Source organism: Panthera pardus, unplaced genomic scaffold (genome assembly GCF_024362965.1).
Source record: "Panthera pardus isolate Hobbes unplaced genomic scaffold, ASM2436296v1 HiC_scaffold_18, whole genome shotgun sequence".
Classification (NCBI taxonomy): domain Eukaryota; kingdom Metazoa; phylum Chordata; class Mammalia; order Carnivora; family Felidae; genus Panthera; species Panthera pardus.
Window position 1 is genome coordinate 33,346,541 of NW_026526743.1, and position 18,696 is coordinate 33,365,236.

The 18,696-nt window shown below is 48.4% G+C and overlaps 1 protein-coding gene across 3 annotated transcripts in view; it reads left to right on the forward strand.

Moving 5' to 3' along the window:
* The first annotated feature begins 3,351 nt into the window (after positions 1–3,351).
* GNAO1 (G protein subunit alpha o1) overlaps positions 3,352–18,696 on the forward strand; it is a 172,856-nt gene continuing 157,511 nt past the window's right edge. For all 3 annotated transcript variants that reach the window (XM_053906124.1, XM_019455910.2, XM_019455911.2), the window contains exons 1-2: positions 3,352–3,469; positions 3,707–3,749. In XM_053906124.1, coding sequence (XP_053762099.1) covers positions 3,352–3,469; positions 3,707–3,749 — 161 coding nt within the window. The remainder of the gene's footprint in view (positions 3,470–3,706; positions 3,750–18,696) is intronic.

The window sequence follows — 18,696 nt, forward strand, 5'->3', positions numbered from 1 at the left end:
TCTCAGAGTCTAGAAAGTATGCTTTATATGCTTATACAACATGTTATTTCTCAAATAATCCACAAACACATAAAAGGAGCCCTGGTTTATTAGTTAACGATGGTGTAACCTTGAACAAGTTATTCACCCCTTCAGAGGCTCAGTTTTCTCAGCTGTAAAATGGATAGCCAGGCTGATCTGGATTCATACTCTAGGCTCTTTCCACTCTGCCATGACACTCCCAACACCACAGTGTCTAACCGAGGTTTACATGGGAAGATCCTAAGAGGTAATTTTTATTAAAGTGTTCCATGAACTGTAAAGCACTATACAGACACAGTGCATTATTAGTTGCTTTATGAAGCCCAGTTATAAAGATGCAAAGTGACCCAGAGAAAGAAAACAGGGTAGACAAACCTGAAATACAATATCTACAGTACCTAGAACATTACCTGGTGCATGATAGATAAGGTGCTTAATAAGTAAAGAAGTAAAGAAAAACACACACACAAAAACAGGTCTATGCCTTCACCATACTAGGCGTGATACGAAGAAGAAATAAATATAACTAAAATCAAGGATAGTTTGATTCAACCATATAAGCCACAATTCCCCAGTAGCCTAAGATCTCAAAAACTACTTGATATGAAAGAGGATTAAAATATAAGATATGACCCATCATCTTTTAAAAAATGGTTATATTCTTACCTCTTTGGTCGTTCCGATGCAGCCTTGTAGGGATAGCAGAATCTGGGTGAGTTGCTGAAGTTTTTCCCTATATCAGATCTGCATAATCATCTCAGCAACCTGTAGAGGTAATAACAGATTGTATAGAATGTTGGGTACCTTAAGCTCTGTTTTGGATCTGGAAGGCTGACTTTTAATGACACACTAATTTTCAGCAAACTAGGTATATCCCTTAAGCTCCCCTCCTCAACAGACACACCAAAGGAGGCTGGGGTCTGGGTAGGCGAAGAAGTTATTTATTTTATAAAACAATTCTTTATGAGTCCTTTGTCAGTTTCCTAGAATACATAAAATGTGATTCGAATTTAAATATTCAAATTGCATTACATACAGCTTTTGACACAGCTATTTATAGAAAGAGACAAATAACACATTAAATTCAAGGGAAAAAATGTTTTCTTCTGGGTGGGCCTTAACTGCCTTCTCCTCCACCCCCATTGCAAATATATTTTTATGCTGGGTAATATTTCCAAAACAGGGGTGCTTTTTTCTGTTGTTGAAATGAAACAAACAAGTTTGCTTTCAGAGCCATAGAAGTGCCCAACTGTTAGAAAAAACATTTTCTGCTGGCCTCTTGCCTGTCCTATCCCCATGCAACCTTTCCTATTGGCCCCTTTCTCTAGGAGGGCCCCTGAGGCTGTCTGCTGGAACTGTCTGCTGTAAAACCATTTTGTGCAGTGAGAACTAGTCTCTTCAAAATCTCAGAGACCACCCAGAACACGCCTGATTTTTGGCAAATGTGTATGTGTTTCTTCGGTACTTGATTAGCTGTATGCTGAGTAACTGACCTGGGTTTCTGGGTCTTTATTTGAAAAAGAGATGGGAAAGTGTTTTTAAAAAATTGAAGAAAGGAAGAAAATCTCTTCTCTCACCAAAAAGCGACTTAACATTCATTTATTTGTGTTTGGGGGAAGGAGCAGGACAAGGGAATTAAATGCCAAGATTTCAACCAAGCGAAACCGTTCAAAATGAGCACAAGCGTTTAAATTCTGTGTTGAAAGAGCAATGATGTGCTAGAAGCTCATGAAAACCTGTCCCTCCCAACCAAAGGCTTCCCAGAGTGGGACTTGTCTCCTGCGCTGATACCTATGGCGGGGAATCTCAGAGCAGGGTCCGCGAAGGCACAGGGAGGTAGAGGCTCCTAGAGAACAGGCCCTGGCTTTGTCTCATCCTGCTGTGTTCCTCTCCTCACAGCCTCTACTCTCACATACTAGGTGCTCAATTAATGATGGTGGGTCGCAGGAAAAGAACAATCCGCGACCGCCCCCATGCCCCAGGCGAATTCACCGGAACGCAGGTTTACTCCGACCCACTGTCTCCTCGCGTTTGCTGAGGTCACTTGGTCTCGGCTGCCACAGCCCTGACAGCAGAAGAGTAACCAAGAAGGCGAGCTGCTGGAGCCAAGATGGAGCGGAAGCGGGAGGACGAGCAGGGCGGCGCGGGGCGCGAGCCGGGGGGCCCACCTGACCGCGGCGCGGGCGGCCCAGTCCCGCGTTCCCATTGACCAGGAGGTCGGCGGAGCCCGCGCGTCGGGCGGGGGCGGAGGCGGGGAGGGGCACCCCGGCGCGCGCCCGGCCCCAGGCTCCGCCCCCGCCAGGCCCCGCACGCTCCCACCTCTGGGAGCCGCGGGCCCGGGGGCGCTGGGGGGGGGGGGGGAGGGAAGGCCGCGCGCGCGCGCGCCGCCGCCGGCTGACGCGGTTCCCGGCGCGCGCGCCTCCCCCGTCCCCCACCCCTCCCTGTCCCGGGGGCCCGGCGCGCGGCCCTGCTGACGTCAGCGGGCGGCTTGCGGTGCGGGGTGCGCAGAGCCGCTGGCGCACTCGCGCGCTGCGCTCGCCCCCTCCCCCGCCCGGGCTGTGGCGCGCGCGCTCGCTGGCTCTCCCTTCATTTTTTTCTCCCCTCCCTCCCAGCCTCTCTCCCTCTCTCTCTCTCTCCCTCGAGCTCCCGGCTGCCTGCGGCTCCCTCGCTCTCCCTCTCTCTCCGGTAGGCTCCACCGAGCGATGCGAGCTCTGGGAGACAGCGACGCCGCCTCCCGCTAGAGACCTGCCCCCCGACCCGGCCCCCTGCCCAACCCTGCCCTGCGCGCAGGGGTCGGCGAAGGCGCCGCGGACGCACCGACGGCTGAGGACCCGCGATGCACATGCACTAGCAGCACCCCCTCTCTCACTCTCTCCACACCCCGCGCCGCCGCCTCCTCCTCCTCTGGCAGCAGCGGCAGAAGGACCCACCCTGCCCCCCACCCCACCCTCCGCCGGCTCCGGCTGCGGCTCTTGCCTCAACTATTATTTTATTTATTTTGGGTCGTGCACAAGCCTCAGTGCCTGCAGCCCGCGCCTCCTCGGACCGCGGGCGCCTCTTCCCTCGGCCCCGGAGCCCCAGACCCCGGCCACCTTCGCCTCGACACCCCTAGAACCCGCCAGCTACCGCAAGTCTCCGCTGCTGGAATCTTAGCGGCTGTCTTTTTGGGGGGTCCTGGTTTCCCGACATTTTTGTTTTCAACCAAGGGAAGGATATCGTGGTTTTTTCCCCTTTGAGCCCAGGCTCTGCTCTCTGGGGGGGTGGGGGGCGCGCCGAGCCGGGGAGCCGTGCCAGCCGAGTCGTGCGGGCTGTGGCAGGGAAGGGGCCACCATGGGATGTACTCTGAGCGCAGAGGAGAGAGCCGCCCTCGAGCGGAGCAAGGCGATTGAGAAAAACCTCAAAGAGGATGGCATCAGCGCCGCCAAAGACGTGAAATTACTCCTGCTGGGTAAGGACCGGGGCTGCCACCCCCATCTCCCGACCCCAGCCACTCCGCACCCACCTCTGCCCTCTCTCCCACCCTACTCGTGTCTGGGGAGACCTGGTCCCGGAGTTGGCACCACTGTGTGCCTAGGATCGTCCATCCTCTCGCATGCCTTACCTCCATGCCTTCCCCCCCACCCCCCCCCCCGCCCCTTCCCCTAAGCTGACACTCACCAGTTTTTCCCCCCGTCTGTCCCAACAGGGGCTGGAGAATCAGGAAAAAGCACCATTGTGAAGCAGATGAAGTAAGTCCCTGTGGCCTTGGGATTTGTACTTTTATTAAGAATAATTTTTTGTCATTTGTATTATCTTGCTCATTACACATTGCTCTCCAGGCCTGGTTTCTGATTAGTGTACACACACACACACACACACACACACACACACACACCTGGATTTGACTCCCCTCCCCCACGCCCTCCGTTGGTTCTGGGTCCTCCACCCCAGCTCCCCGGTGGGTGTTTTTTTTGCGGAGGGGGGAGGGAAGTGGAGTGCCTGTAGTTGTATGAATGACAGTGTCCGCCATATTGATCAGAACATCACACTATTGGCATGATTATGATCATTACTCTTTCTTGCCCCTTGTATGTATCACTACCTCCGTTTCTATCTATATGTCTCTGTTTCATTCTGTATTTCTCTCTCCTCCTCCCTCCACCCCCTCCCCCTTCCACATCCACAGTCCCTTCCCCCTGCTCTTCTCCTGGGGCAGTGATTTTGAACTTGGCTAAAACATGGAAAGGACCCAGCCCTAGACTGGGGTGGAGGATCAAGTGTCTGCTGTTCATGGATTTGGTGCTGAATTGGAGGTTGTGGTTTCTGCCCCCGCCCCCCAAAAGGACTAGGGTCAGGGGAAGGGGTTATGTGGTAGGGGAGGGGGGTGGATTTCCAAGCAAATGTGGCTGGCACAGCTGTATCCAAGGCAGAGGTGGAAGGGGAACTCTGGCTGAGGCTGAATGCCTGTCCCTTGTGTCCCCCCTCATCCCTCCCCCCCCCCCCCCACCAGCGTTTGGTCTCCTGACCGGCAGTTTCCTTCACTCTGTGGCCTTTATCAATGTATTTATTTACACTCTGCATAGGCCATGTTCCATGTAATCTACCCACAATGCGGATTTCAGGCCCCACTTGCCACCGCCCCCTTCTGCCTTAGATATCAGTTTCCCCTCCTAATTAACTGGGGGTGGATTTGAGTGATGGTTGAAAATTAAAACAAAATGGGATATTTCTTCCCTTCCACACTTTCTCAGTAAGGAGCCTCGCCCCTCCTTCCCACTCTCAGGCTTGCTTCTTGCCCCATCCATTGGGCAATTCCTAGCGAGCCCACAGGCAGCTTTGCTTGGGAGGGGGTGGCCTGCGGGGAAGGGGTGGATGCCCTCAGGGCCTCCCGGCCCCGCTGCTTCCGTTGGCCTGTCAGTTCAGGACGGAGGAGTTCGTTAAGACCATTTAGCGAGGATTCCACGTCCCTTTGCTGTGACACCTTCGTGCACACACAGCTCCTAATTAGGGGTTGCTGTGCAGTAAACAAAAATGATTATTTTTCAACTTGACAGAATAGCTGAAGTAATTGCATCCCGTAGGAAAACAATGGAAAATAAAAACCCCTTTGGCGGAAAGGTGGGTGGGAATCGAAGCATGCTTGCGGTTTCAGAACCAAGATGCAAAAAATCTTGCATGTGTAACAGGCATGACAAGCGGGTTCTAGGCGGCGCCATGATGGTAGGGAGTAGCGACTAGGAGACAATTCCCCCCACCCCACCCCGTCTGTTTGACATATTCTTATTTTCGTTAGAGAGCTCCCTGGGGCTTTCTTTGCAGAGGCCCCTCGGCTCGCCGCACCCCTCTGAGCCACGGGTAATTTGGCCTGGGGCTTCTCTGGAGCTTGTGCAGCCCAAATGGATGGAGAGGCGGGGCCGAGGGAATTGCTCTTTGCAACAAGGTGCATGTTGCATCTGCCTGGAGCCCTTGCAGGTCGGTTAATGTAAGCAGCGCCACCCCTCTCTCCCAAAGGGGGATGTTTCAAAACTTAAGAAGTCTGTAATCTGCAGTGGTGGCCTCGGAGCCGGGTAGAAGCCCCAGCCACAGGGGCTGGGTGAGGTTTCAGGCGTTGCGAGTGGTGGACAGCGCCCAGCTGAGGCCGGAAAAGTCGATGGGGCTCAGCTCGGTGACGCTCGGCTCAGTTCGGGGCGGGCTGGGCGCGGGGCTCGGAGGGACTCGGCAGTGTTCGGAACGGAGTCGGGGCCCCAGCGGAGAGAACCCGAGCCGCTTCGGAGGGGGCCGAAGGCATTCGGAAAGACTCGTGGGAGGAGTGGGGCGGGGGGGGGGGTGAGAACGAAGGAGGGAGGTATGCTAGAGTCTGCAAATTAACTTTGCGTCCACCAGAGCAACTCCTTACCTGCTTTTCCCGAACATGCCCCATAAATTAGGTTGATTTAATAAGAAGTTTAAAAATATATACTGACTCCCCCAAAGGGTACCTCACCTTTTTTATTCAAAGAGAGCTGAGCTCTCTGAGGAAATAGGTGTGCCATTTTAAAATGAAAATTCCTAATTATATACTGGGGCAGGGAATCTTAAATGAAGGCTGTATGTAGACTTTCCCCGGAAAGTCTTATGTGTCTCAGATTTAGTTACACTGAGGAAGATGAAAAAGTCAAGCCTTTGATGTTTGAGATGGTTAAATCAGATATCTGAACATTTCTTCTCTTTTCCCTGTACTCCCCACTTTTCTTACTCCCACAGAACACCTTTTTGTAGAAAAATGTCAGGCAAAACTGAGGTAAAACTATTAATTTTTTTAAACACACCAACTCTAGGAAATAGGCTATGTTTGTTCAAAAGGTCAATCAGAAAGATTTCTGGCCCTGTAAATTTTGCCACAAGGGACCCTGGCATCCTGTCCTCCTGAAGCATTCATGAATGGCAGCTTTTCCTGTGAGCCCTCCAGCTTGGCTTGAAATAAATCAGATCAGGGCCTTGTGCCAAGCTGGATGCAGGACTTGTTTTATTAACCACAAAATGTGGGATTGGTGTCACTGTATCCTAGTGACAAATTCTTTTGAGTCCTCCTTTGCAGAGATGATTTTCCTGATCGCCACGACTGAGAATCACTTGAGTCAGGAGACCTGTATCGTGGGTGGGGCTGGGCCCAAAAATGTAGGTGCCATTTCCAGAAAGCAGTTTTCGACTTGTCTGTGCAGTGTGATTAGTGACCGACCTATCAGGCCATACATATGAATGAATTCGGATGTTGCTTTATTTTACCCAGGTAGATGAAATTAAAGAGTTCTCCATGGGTGATGCCCTGTGAGAACTTGATGATTTCCTAAGGGGGCCTTGGGCTTAATAGTTTCTGTTGAACAGAGAGAAAGAATATTGATATTCAGACATCTCCAGACCCTTTTAAACCAGCGTTTTCAGAAGAGCATGCCATTTAGCCTCTTTTCTCATCCATGTTGTGGCGTGCTGATTAGAAGGAATAGGCTTCCATATATGCCATAGTAATTGAAGTTATATGATAAAGGGCTAACTGATGCTACTTAAAACAAAGTATTAACACACACATCAGCCTAGAAATGTTGCAGGAGACCGACCTTTGCAATTCTTTTGCTTGATACATGTTGTAATGGGAAACTTACAGCCATTAAAGAGATGCCACAGATGAGACTGTCATTTTAGAAGCCTGATTCTTAGTACTTTATTAAATTTGTTAAAAGTTTCATTTGAACATAGCTTGCTGTGCTGTTGTTGTTGTGTTTTTTTGCATATGTGATCGTGAGCTAGCGTCTGGGAGTTCTGGGTCAGACAATCCAAAACATTTCAGTTCTAAGAAATAACAATCATTGAAAGAGCACAAATAAAATTTTACACACACCATGAACAGTGACCTTTTTAAATATGTGGTATTTTACTTGTGCTTGTTAGGAGGCGATGACCTCACCTGTGATATGGGCCTCATCATTTTTGCAATCCATGGGACTGTTTTATTCAGACAAATCAAAATTTTATTTTTTATTTGTTTTACTTATTTGTTTATTTTTGAGAGAGCAAGAGCATGAGCAGGGGAGGGGCAGAGAGAGAGGGAGACACAGAATTCGAAGCAGGCTCCAGGCTCTGAACTGAGCTGTCAGCACAGAGCCCTACATGGGGCTTGAACTCGCGAACCGTGAGATCATGACCGGAGACGAAGTCGGTTGCTTAACTGACTGAGCCACCCATGCACCCCTGGACTAATCAAAATTTTAAAAGGAGGTGTTCATTTTATTTAATTACCAAAATCCTTACCAAGAAATCTCTTAAAGAATTATACTTTATGAAGTATGAAATCAATAGAATATCCTTTTTAGTGACTTCCCGTTTTGAACAAACAGTGACAAGTGCTTGGGCATTCTACCTGATGAAAATGTAAAATGAGCTGTGGAGGTGCTATAAGAACTGCAGTTTGCCCTCATTTGAGGTGTTGAGTTCTCTGTGATGTCACATTCAGGCTCCCTGTGTCTGGAGCATTAGGTGGACTTTTAGGAGATAGGGAGTTGGAAGGTGGCAATGAGGTGTGGCTTACAAGCTGCTGGCTTTAAATATAAATGGACAAAGTAAAATGGAGTACTCTGGGTGTGCACTCATTCCCAAGGCGCCTGCTCAGTGCCATTGTAAAACAAATGCCAGGATTTGTCCGGTGAAGACGTCATTTCTTGTACAAATATCCCAGCCCTTATAGTGGGTTATGATTCAGAGGACAGACCCCATCCTGTTGGAGAAGGTAGTCTTTTAAAACGTCACCTCCTCCGTGGGGCGCCTGGGTAGCTCAGTCGGTTGAGCGTCCGACTTCAGCTCGGGTCATGATCTCATGGTCCATGAGTTCGAGCCCCGCATCGGGCTCTGTGCTGACAGCTCAGAGCCTGGAGCCTGCTTCAGATTCTGTGTCTCCTTCTCTCTCTGCCCCTCCCCTGCTCACACCCTGTCTCTCTCTCTCAAAAATAAATACACATTAAAAAAAAATAAAAACGTCACCTCCTGACAAAAGCTGGTGGCTTCCTCCCACCAGTGACCCTGCTTTTGTAAGTAGGGTGTCTTCTGTTTGGCTTAGGTTCACAACAAGCCTGTGTTCAGTCAGCACACTGCTGTTCAGCACCTCCCGAGTGGCAGTAATGAGTGGAAGGGAATGGCCACTTGCAGCCATTACTCTGTAAAAGTGCAGCCATCTAAAAGGGCATTTCCTGCATGTCCCCAAAGGGTCCCATGTTGAGGCAGCACTCCGGAGAACCACCCTTCTAGGTTTGTGGACTTGTTATTTCTGCAATCATCTCTTTGGCTGCTTTGCCCCTCCCCCTTCCTCCCTTCTCCATGTTTATTCAAATGGATGCACCTTGCTCTCTGGAGACAGCATGATCGCAAACAGAATGTCGGATCAAGTAGCAGATGAGTTCTCCTTCGCTGATGGATGGTGCTCTCTCCTTGCTTACTGTTCACTGAGCTGTAAATACCAGCAGACCTTCTTGCCAGAAAAGTAGCAAACAGTCCACCTGATCTCCTCAGGAGTCAGCCATGGAACTCTTGAACCTGAGTTACCTGTTGAATTCTGAAGTAGAACCTGTCTGCTTGTTAAAAGGGTTGTTTCTGATTAGATTACATGGATGAGGCTTCATTTGGGATTGCCATGGCTCTAAAGGAATCAGACTTTCTGTTCTCTCTCCGCGTGGGACTAGATTACATTTATAGTGCTCAGAGTCAGAGTACTGGCTTGTTTCTTTACCACTCGGAACTCCCCAGATTATGATTGTTCTCCTTAGTGCACCACATCTGCTAAAGATAGGACGGGGTCACTCATGTTTCTCAGCTGCTCACAGCACTCTATCTCTATGAACACTGGAGATTTAATGTGAGTAGAATAAGGTCCTGTTTTTCTGACATGTGGTGAGTCCATCTGGATGCAGGGACTGGGTTAGCTGTCTCCCAGGGTGTCTTCAGGGTCTCCTGTCTAATGAAGCTAGACAGATCATTATCACAAGAGCACGTCGTGATCTGAAAGACAGTAGACAAGCTGGGAAGGGGATGATTTCAAAATGAAAAAAGACATTTTGGAAAGGGTTACCCCCAAACTTGACACTAGCAAAGAACAGCTTTTGATTTTGACGGAAGGAAGCTGTGTGTGTGTGTGTGTGTGTGTGTGTGTGCGCGCGCGTGCGCGTGTGTACACACATGCTACGTAAGTTTAAAAACAGTGGATAGTATGAGAAGAGCACTTTACTTATGGACTGCATCACCATAAACACGTTGACGGTACTCAAATGATCTCCATTCTAAGAATTTGTTTAAATTTGTATCACATTCTTATTTTATCTATCCTGTGCTTCTCGCGCGTACTACACAGTACTGGTTAGAAAAGACACCGTCCGGCAAATCAGTCATTAGCGTAGAGGGGGAAGAGAGGAAGGACCAGTGGCCTGTTACCGGTTCAAAGAAAAGCTAGTTTCTTTTTTCGAGAAGCAGTTTAGCATGCTTCTCTAAAATTGAGAGGTGATTAAGAGCATGGACGCTGGAACCAGACTGCCTAGCATCAAATCTTAGCTCTACCACTGATTAGGTGTTAGTAACTTAAACAAGTTACTTTACTTTTTGTACCTCAGTTTCAGTGTCTTTGCCTATAAAAATGGGGCTGATAATAAAAACGCCACCTAAAGGAGTTGTTGTGGGCAAATGCCCTTATAACAGTGTTCTAGAAATCACTATACAGACGTCAGCTATAGTTTTCATTCCTTTGATTGATTAGTGGGTGTTCCCTTCCCATATGGAGTTGTCTTTTCAAGTATGTGGGCCTTGTCTTCCTTAAAAGCCAGAAGGGGAGTGCAGTGGTTCATGCTTATGGCTTCTCCCCCTTGGTGCTCTGCAGTATGAGTTATATAATAAACTGTGTTGTCATAACTGATGTGACATTTTTGATGGTGCAGCTGCTTCAACCCAAGAAGCTGGAGTGATGTCACAAAGAGTGGGAAAGAGCACTGGACCAGGAGTTAAGGCTAGTGGCTCCTCCCGCCACCTGCCCCTCTGGGGGTACTGTTTCCCCCAGCTCCTTCCCTGTCTTAAGTGGCCCATGAAATCAGAGCTACCTTCATGTCAGGGTCTTGAGGTCTTTGATGCAAGGTTCTAAACATAAAAGCATCATTTATAGTTCCATCCTGCGGTGGGGGGCGGGGGGAGTACGGGGTACCCATGAAAGCTCTTTGAAGGCCAAGATGATTGTAGAAAAGCGACCTTAACCACAAAGCTTTGTCAGCCAAGAAATTCGTAGTTCTGAGAGGCATTTTGAGGAAACCACCTCTAACCAAACTCTTGATGCAGATGTGGTTCTCAAACCAAAGAGGAGGATCCGAAAGTATCCTGCTGGTGAAAAACAGGATGTTTCTGGGAGGAGAGCCCCAGTGACATGTTAGAGGGAGAAGTGGTTTGTCGGTGGCTTCCAGGAGTCTTAGAAATAGAGACAGCCTGGCCCCACCAGGGGTGGCTGCAGGTGAAGGGACTTGCTTGGGTTCAGGTGTCTCAGATCCCAGGGGTCTGCCCGCAGACCAGTAAACGGGGAGGATCGGTAGAACTGTGTTTTAGTTTTGACTCATTCTCTGATTCGACTTTGGGCAGGTCGTTTAGCCCCTCGGAGCCTTGGTTTGTTCATCTCGTAATTAGAACGTGGGCTTTCACCACAGGATCTCTCAGGCCTCTTTCAGGTTCTTAGCTCTAAGATCCAGTAAATGCAGAGAGAAACCTAGAAGCCTGAAATGCAGGGGGGAATAGTGGGAGTATTTACCGCCCACAGCTTTTATCTGCTGAGCCATCTTTAGTTCTAATTTTCTTTACAGAGGAGAGGAAAAACATTGTGCTTTTCATAGCACACACAAAAAAAATAATAAAGTAAAATAAAATCCTGCAAGGCTAATAGTGCCCTGAATTTGTCCCCCTACTCGCTTAATTTCTTAACCAAGAAGGAGGAAAAAGAAGAGGGGAATAGTATGTAAGGATAGTATTCCATGGCAAGAATTTACCCTGGATTCTCTGCCCATGTCATAGCCAATTGACAGGCTTTCTGTGGAAAATTGATACTTTACAGGGACAGCTTCCCCATGTCATAAAATCAACTCTGGGTCACCCGCCTCCAGAGGCTCAGAGCACTAATGTTTATTACACATTGTAAATTAATTATGTGTTTAATATATCTGTCTCCTTTGCTAGTCTTGGTGCCCCTTCCTTACCAGGGCTTCCTAAAGCAGAGATGGTGACTTCTTTTTGCTCATAATACAGCACTGAGTGCAATGTCTGGCACACAGGAGGTACTTCACAAATGCTTGCTAAATGAAGAAAAGAGAAAGGAATGAGGTTCACAGGGGATACAAACTCATTTCTACATAAGCCAGCATAATAACATTGAAAGCCTTTGATGTTCGTAGCGTTGATCATTTTCAATCCAATCCATTATCCTCATTTGTTTTTTCACATCAACCTATGCGGAAATACAGTCATCAACTCCATCTTACAGATGAGGAAGTGAAGCTCAGAGAAGTTGGGTGGCTTGCTCGAGACCACACAGCTTCGTAAGGCCACAATTTGTTTAACTCCAAAGCCTATGTCCTTTCCATTCTAACACTACGTGGTCCTTACTAGACCACCACCAGTGTGGACAAAAGAGAGCTGGCAGACTGGGACCCAGTGCCCATCAGCAAATGGGATGTCACTAACTTTGGTTGAGGTCAGTGGCTGAGAGAATAGCAAGTGTTCGATTGGTGCCGGATTTTTGGAGGTGGAGGTGGTGGCCGTCCTCACATATGACATTAATTCTGACACCAGAGTGTTTCCTAACCCTCATCTGGACAGCCTCTGAAATAGTTTTCTGTTGCTGCCTCAGAAATGTGGGCCATTTGTGGGTGCGGCCACTGAAGACTTTGGCTTTGGTAGAAGCAGGTGATTCAGAGGAGGCTTTTGATTCAGAGAAAGACAGGACAGTAGTATATACATCCATTCAACCACCTTCCATCCATCCATCCATCCATCCATCCATCCATCCATCCATCTTTTCATCCACAAGCATTTACTGAGCATTTATCAAATGCTGGACATATGCATGGTGTCATGGAAGTAGAGAGGAAGGCCTCAGTCCTTGCCCTTAAGGAATTCAGCCTAAAGGGAGTTACATGTAAAAGACGCTTATACTTCAGAGCAAGAAGCCCCACAGGAGAGTTCTCCCCACAGCCCTAAGTTCTCCCCACAGGAGAATGGAGGCCCCCAAATCTAGGCAGGAAGTTTGGGTAGAAAATGACACATGGGCTGAGTCCTAAAAACTAGTGGTAGTTAGCCAGGTGGAAAAGGGAATCCCAAGGGGCGCCTGGGTGTCTCAGTTGGTTAAGCGTCTGACTTCAGCTCAGGTCATGATCTCACAGTTCGTGAGTTGGAGCCTCACATCAGGCTCTCTGCTGACAGCTCAGAGCCTGAAGCCTGCTTCGGATTCTGTCTCCGTCTCTCTCTCTCTCCCTCCCTCACTCATGTTCTGTCTCTCCCAAAAATATTAATTAAAAAACAAAACAAAAGAAGGAATGCCAGGCAGAGGGACCAACATGTAAAAAGGTGCTAAGATAGGTCACCACACGAAGCAGGCTGAGGATGTAAAATACTTGATTTGAGGAGTGTCCAGAGATAAAGGATGAAAGAGGAGACAGAGATAGATTGTGAAGGGCCTTGTCTGTTGTGCTAATAACTTTAGATTTTATTCTGAATACAATGAGATGGCACAGAAGGGCTTTTTTTTTAATTGAGGTGTGATTAACAACATTATATTACTTCCAGGTGTACAATGTAATGATTTGATATTTGTGTAAATTGCAGAATGATCACCACAATAAGTCCAGTTAACATCCATCACCAAACATGGTTACAGATGTTTTTCTTGTGATGAGAACTTTCAAGAACCATAGGGTTCTAAGGAAATGGGTGGCAGGATCATTTTTTGCACTTTAGGAAGATCACCTATGTGGACTAGAGAGAATCATGTCCAGAGGTTAAGAGACCATGTGGAAATTTATTTCTGTGACCCAGGTGGGAATAGAATAAGAAGAAACTCAAAGCAGTGGAATGGGAAAAGGGTATTTGGGCAGTGGAATAATTGAACTTATTTGATTAGTTGAAAGGGGATTGGGGAGGAGCTCCATTTTAAAGGATATAGACAAGGGGGCACCCACCTAGCTCAGTTGGTAGAGCATGAGACTCTTGATCTCAGGGTTGTGAGTTTGAGCCCTATGTTGTGTGTAGAGATTGCCTTAAAAAATAAATAAATAAAGGATATAGACAAGACTGGGTCCAGGATTCCTGGTTTGGGCTACTGGTGGGATGACGGTGCCATTCCCTGAGATGGAGGAATGCTGGAGGGAGAAGGAAGGCTTGGGGAGAGAAATTAAGACTTAATTTTGTTCATGTTGGTGATTTTTGTGGATCATCCAAGTGGAGATCCCTGGCAGGCAGTCAGATATGTGGAGCAGGGTGTAGGACACACCTGGGGAGAAGGATCAGTTTGGAATTCTGTGGTGCTGTGGGCAGTGGGAGCCATGAAAGTCGGTAACCTCACCAGGCTGAGTGAAAAGGCAGAGGATGCACCCCGTGCCACGTGCACACACCCCAGCTCCAGGATGTGACATTTAGGAAGAGGAGCCTGCGAGGGAAACTGAGAAGGGATGAGCTGAGGGATGGAAAAGAAACCGAGGTAGAGCAGCATCATGAAAGCCAAAGAAGGAAGGGGTTAATTGAGTCAGATACTGCAGTAGTCAAATAAGCCGAAGACGGACACATGTCCAGTGGGTCTGGAAAGTTGTTGGTGAACTTGGCAAGAGCAATTCCGGTGGAGTGGCAGGAGAAAAGCCAAATTGCAGTAGGAGTTAAGTAAGTGGTACTGAGGAAGTGGAGGCTGTGAATGGAGACTCCTGGAAAAGAAACCCGGGTTCTAGAAGGAAAGGGACAGAGGGAGGCAGGAATGCAGTGAATAGGGTTGAGCAGAGGCTTTATTGTTCATTTGGCTAGCAAGGTGGGACCTGGATCCGCTGAGAAGCAGAAAAGGAAGAGCCCAGATGGAGGGAGATGTTGAAGGTATGGGAAAAAAGAAGTGGTAGAAGGAGCAGAGCCCTAAGAGGATGGGCAGAAACAGGGTGCAGAGTATGGTTGAGCGACCTGATGTTGATGTGAATGTGTGTCACCTGCCCTGAGACTGCCAGAGGGGCCGTAAGGATAGGGAGATGGGGAGTGCATAGGGAAATTTGGAGGCGGGATGGTGGGCACAAGATGTTGAGGGAGTTCCTGCCTTATCTTTTTTTCTCAAGTAAGGAGCATTAAAAAGTAGCTGTGCTCATTTACTGGCACACACCAAAGACTGGTAACCTTTCTTCCATTCAAACCATTCATTTATTCATTTACCCAGTATTTATCTAGAACCTGGTATGTGTTAGGCACTGTTCTAGGAGCTTGGAGATTCAGTGGTAAGCAAGTCAAGTCCCAGGGGACTCAGGAAATAACTTCATAAACAAATATTCAGGCACCGTAATTGCAGACTGAAAGATTTTCTGGAGCCACACCTTTGGTTAAGACCTTTTGCTGATCACCGAGGGATCCAATTCCTGCCGTTAGAGAGTTGAGTCAGTTGAAGGAGACAAACTGGTGCGGTGAAAGCACAGAAGAGACGATGGCAGAGTTTAATTTGGACAAGGGCTTAGAATTACACATGCCTCAAGACAGCTAGGTGGAGAAATGAGAGTTCAGTGGACACCCATTGTTTTACTCTCTCCAGGCTGCTCCGGTGAGGCTGCCCATCACTGCCCCCTGCCACTTGAAGATAAGAAGTGAGTGTGTGACTCAGGCCTTGCCATTCACAAAATCCCATTCTCCTGGCCACAGTGATTGGAGGATGGGATATGACTCAATCCAAGCCAGACAGAGTCCTTCTTTGGAATTTTATAGTCAGTAGGGGAAACAAGCTCTTCATCAAAGAAGGTCTTCACTGGGTTGGAGTGATGAAAGCCTAGAGCTGCCTGTGGCCACATTTCCACGTCTCCATTACACTGCAAGGAGGAAGTTCGCTTCTCATGGGAAAGACTGAGGCTTTAAGAGAATGGGGCGTGAGGGAGGGAATGAGGAGAAGACAGAAAGAGACAGAGGAAGCCAGAAAGACATCCGATGATAATTATTATAATCTCTGAAGCTGCCTCTATGGACCTGAAAGTTATGTGAACTAATAAATCCTTTCTTTTACATAAACTAATGTGAGCTGGAATTCTCCCCTCTTCACGCAGGAAGAAGAAACAGTGTGAGCTAAAGCGCAGAAGCAGTACTCCACTGTGCAGGGCACCATCAGGGAGCAGTGAGCAGTCTTACGTGACCGAAGCATTGGGGTTTTGTGGGTCTATAAGGAGAAGTGGTTAGAAAAGAAGAGTGGAGCTACATTGTGAGGGTTCCCAGACCGCCTTGCCAAGGTGTATATACTTTGAATACAGATTAGGGTGCCTTTCCCTCTGTGGTAGGGTAGTAGGGTGCCAAGTCGGCAGAGCTTGAAGAGGAAGAGTAGACAAGAGGCTTAAAAGCAGAGAGATTTTTGTAGTCTGAACTAGGAAATTGGAAGGAAGGGCCACGAGGAACGGGGTGGGGAAGAGATTCTGGAGGCGGAGTAGGTGAGACCTGCTGTCTGCTTGAGTATGGGGAAAGAGTAGATCAGAGGAGTCCTCCAAGTTTTGAATCTGGTGTTGGAGTTTAGTGATGACATCAAGTTAGGAGGCATAAGAACAAGGAGAGGGGTAATAGTAGAAGGAAGAGGGCAAGTCAGACCACAAGCACGAATTTTGGCTCCTTGAAGGATAACTTTTATGTTCCGCTCCCAGTGTTCGGTAGTCTTCTTAGGCAGTCATTCTAGCATTTGGAAGGGAGGTCAGGGCTGGAAGGAGGACTGGGCTCAGCTGCCATGCACAGTAAGGCCATGAGAGTAGATGCAGTTTCCCTGGGGTGGTATGCACATGGAGAGGAGAAGGGTCCCCTTCCCCCGCCCCCCGTTGTGGAGGTGAGCTGGGAAACCTGCCTTCTGTAAGCTCTAGACTCCTAAGAAGCTCCAACTGGGAAAAGGGGCTGGGAGTCAGAGGAGCGGAGGAGAACCCTGCTGGGCGCTCTGCAGGCAGGGACTGTGCCTTGGTTAGTTCTGTGTGGCAGCACGGTTCTGTTCTATGGTGGTTCTGCTCCCTGGCATTGCCAAGCTAGATAAGGACTGAGAAGGAGCTATCGTGTTTGGTGATGGAGGCCTTCAAAAGAGCAGTTTCAGTGGAGGGAAAGGGAGAGAAGCCAAACTCAAGAACATTTTAGGGTGGATAAGTCTGGCCTAGGAGTAAAGAAACCTGAGTGCTACCCCAACTCAGTCCCTATTTAGCTTGGTGGCCCCAGGCAAGTTCCGGAGCTTCCCTAGGCCTTAGTATCCTCACATATAATGTTAGAAAACTAGACCGGATATTCTATAAGCTCTTGCTCAAATCTTGAGGTCATAATTTAAATTTTGCTGTCCAACAAAACAGATGTTCTCGTGGCAGAGGAATTCCCTGCCTTCTCCCTTGGCCACCCCCAACTGAGATAATAAATTATAACAAAATTAAGCTTTTAGAAGTCTAGTGCTAATTGAGAAAGAAAACTGGGACATCCGCTCAGGGAATTGTGGACACCAGTGCATGTGCGTCCACGTGTACTCTCCATTGAGAGTGTGGGGCCCTGTGCGGGAGGAATATGACTCCGAATGGTATCAGGGTTTACAAGACCAGAGTCCTATGTTGCTCTTCCCTAGGGAGGAGTGCTGAAGATGTTCCTGGAATGCAAAGACAAAACAACCTTGGGGGTCCCCTCTTCGTGAGCTCACATGGCTAGGAGAAAGAAGGCTTGTAGCCTGAGCTGGCTCCAAGGGGGGTGTGGGGGAGCTCCAGCCAGGGTAGGCAAAGAAGAGCTGGAGGGACCCATGCCTCAGGAGAGAAACAAGCATGAGGGCAAGTGTAAGGGAGGTGCTGGCTCTATCTCTCAGGCACCTTGTGGCTCTGTCAGTCGGGGGGCTCTGGGTAGATGGTAGAAAAGCATCTGGTTCTGAGTCATTCCTGGTCTTCCACCTTTTTTCCCCGGTGTACAAAAAGGCCTGTCTTTTTTGAACCCTTTCCTAGAAGTGTCAGCTATGTGGACCTCACTATTCCCTAACTTCTTTGGCGCGTGTCCGTTCATTCTGTGAGTACTGGTGTTAGACCAGTCGTGTGTTGGCGCTGAGTTTCCAGAAACAGAGCTCTTAGGAAGACTGACAAGCTGCCTGCCCTCAAGGAACTTACAGTTTTGGAGAAGGGAGATAGTAAACAGGTAAATGAATGAGCAAGGTCATTTCAGACAGTGATATGTTCTAAAGGAGGAAATAAGGCTTAAAAACAAGAGAGTGGTTGGCAGAAATGAAGGATAGGGAAGCAGGTCAAAAAAGATCTGAGGAACAGGGAATAGAAGCAGAAGCCCAGAGGCAGAAATGAGCAGAAAGAAGGCTAGAGAGGCTGGACCTTAGGAAAGGAAAAGTGACACAAAATGGGATTAAAGAAGCTGGTGGGGGGCACCTGGGTGGCTCAGTCAGTTGAGCGTCCTACTTCGGCTCAGGTCATGATCCGTGAGTTCGAGCCCCACATCGGGCTCTGTGCTGACAGCTCAGAGCCTGGAGCCTGCTTCGGATTCTGTGACTCCCTCTCTTTCTGTCCCCCCCCCCCCCCACAGTCTCTCTCTCTCTCTCTCCCTCTCTCTCTTTCTCACTCTCTCTCTCTCTCTTAAAATAAACATTAAAAAAAAAACATTTAAAAAGAAGCTGGCGGGGTGGGGTGCCATTGTTCAAGGCCTGGTGGCCATGCCAAGAGAAGCATTTAGATTTCATGCTGAATGCCATGGGCTGTTGAAATAGGGGACAACTTGACCTGACTTATGTATTAAAAGATCCCTCTGCATTCTGGAAAAAGCAAAACCATAGGGACAGAAATCATATCACTGTTTTGGGGGGATGGCAGGAAAGAGGACTACAAAGGGGCACAAGGGAACTTTCAGAGGCGATAGAAATATCTGTCTCTTAATCATACGGTGGTTGCACAACCATCTATGTTTATCAAAACTCGTCAAACTGCATCCCTAAAAAGGGTG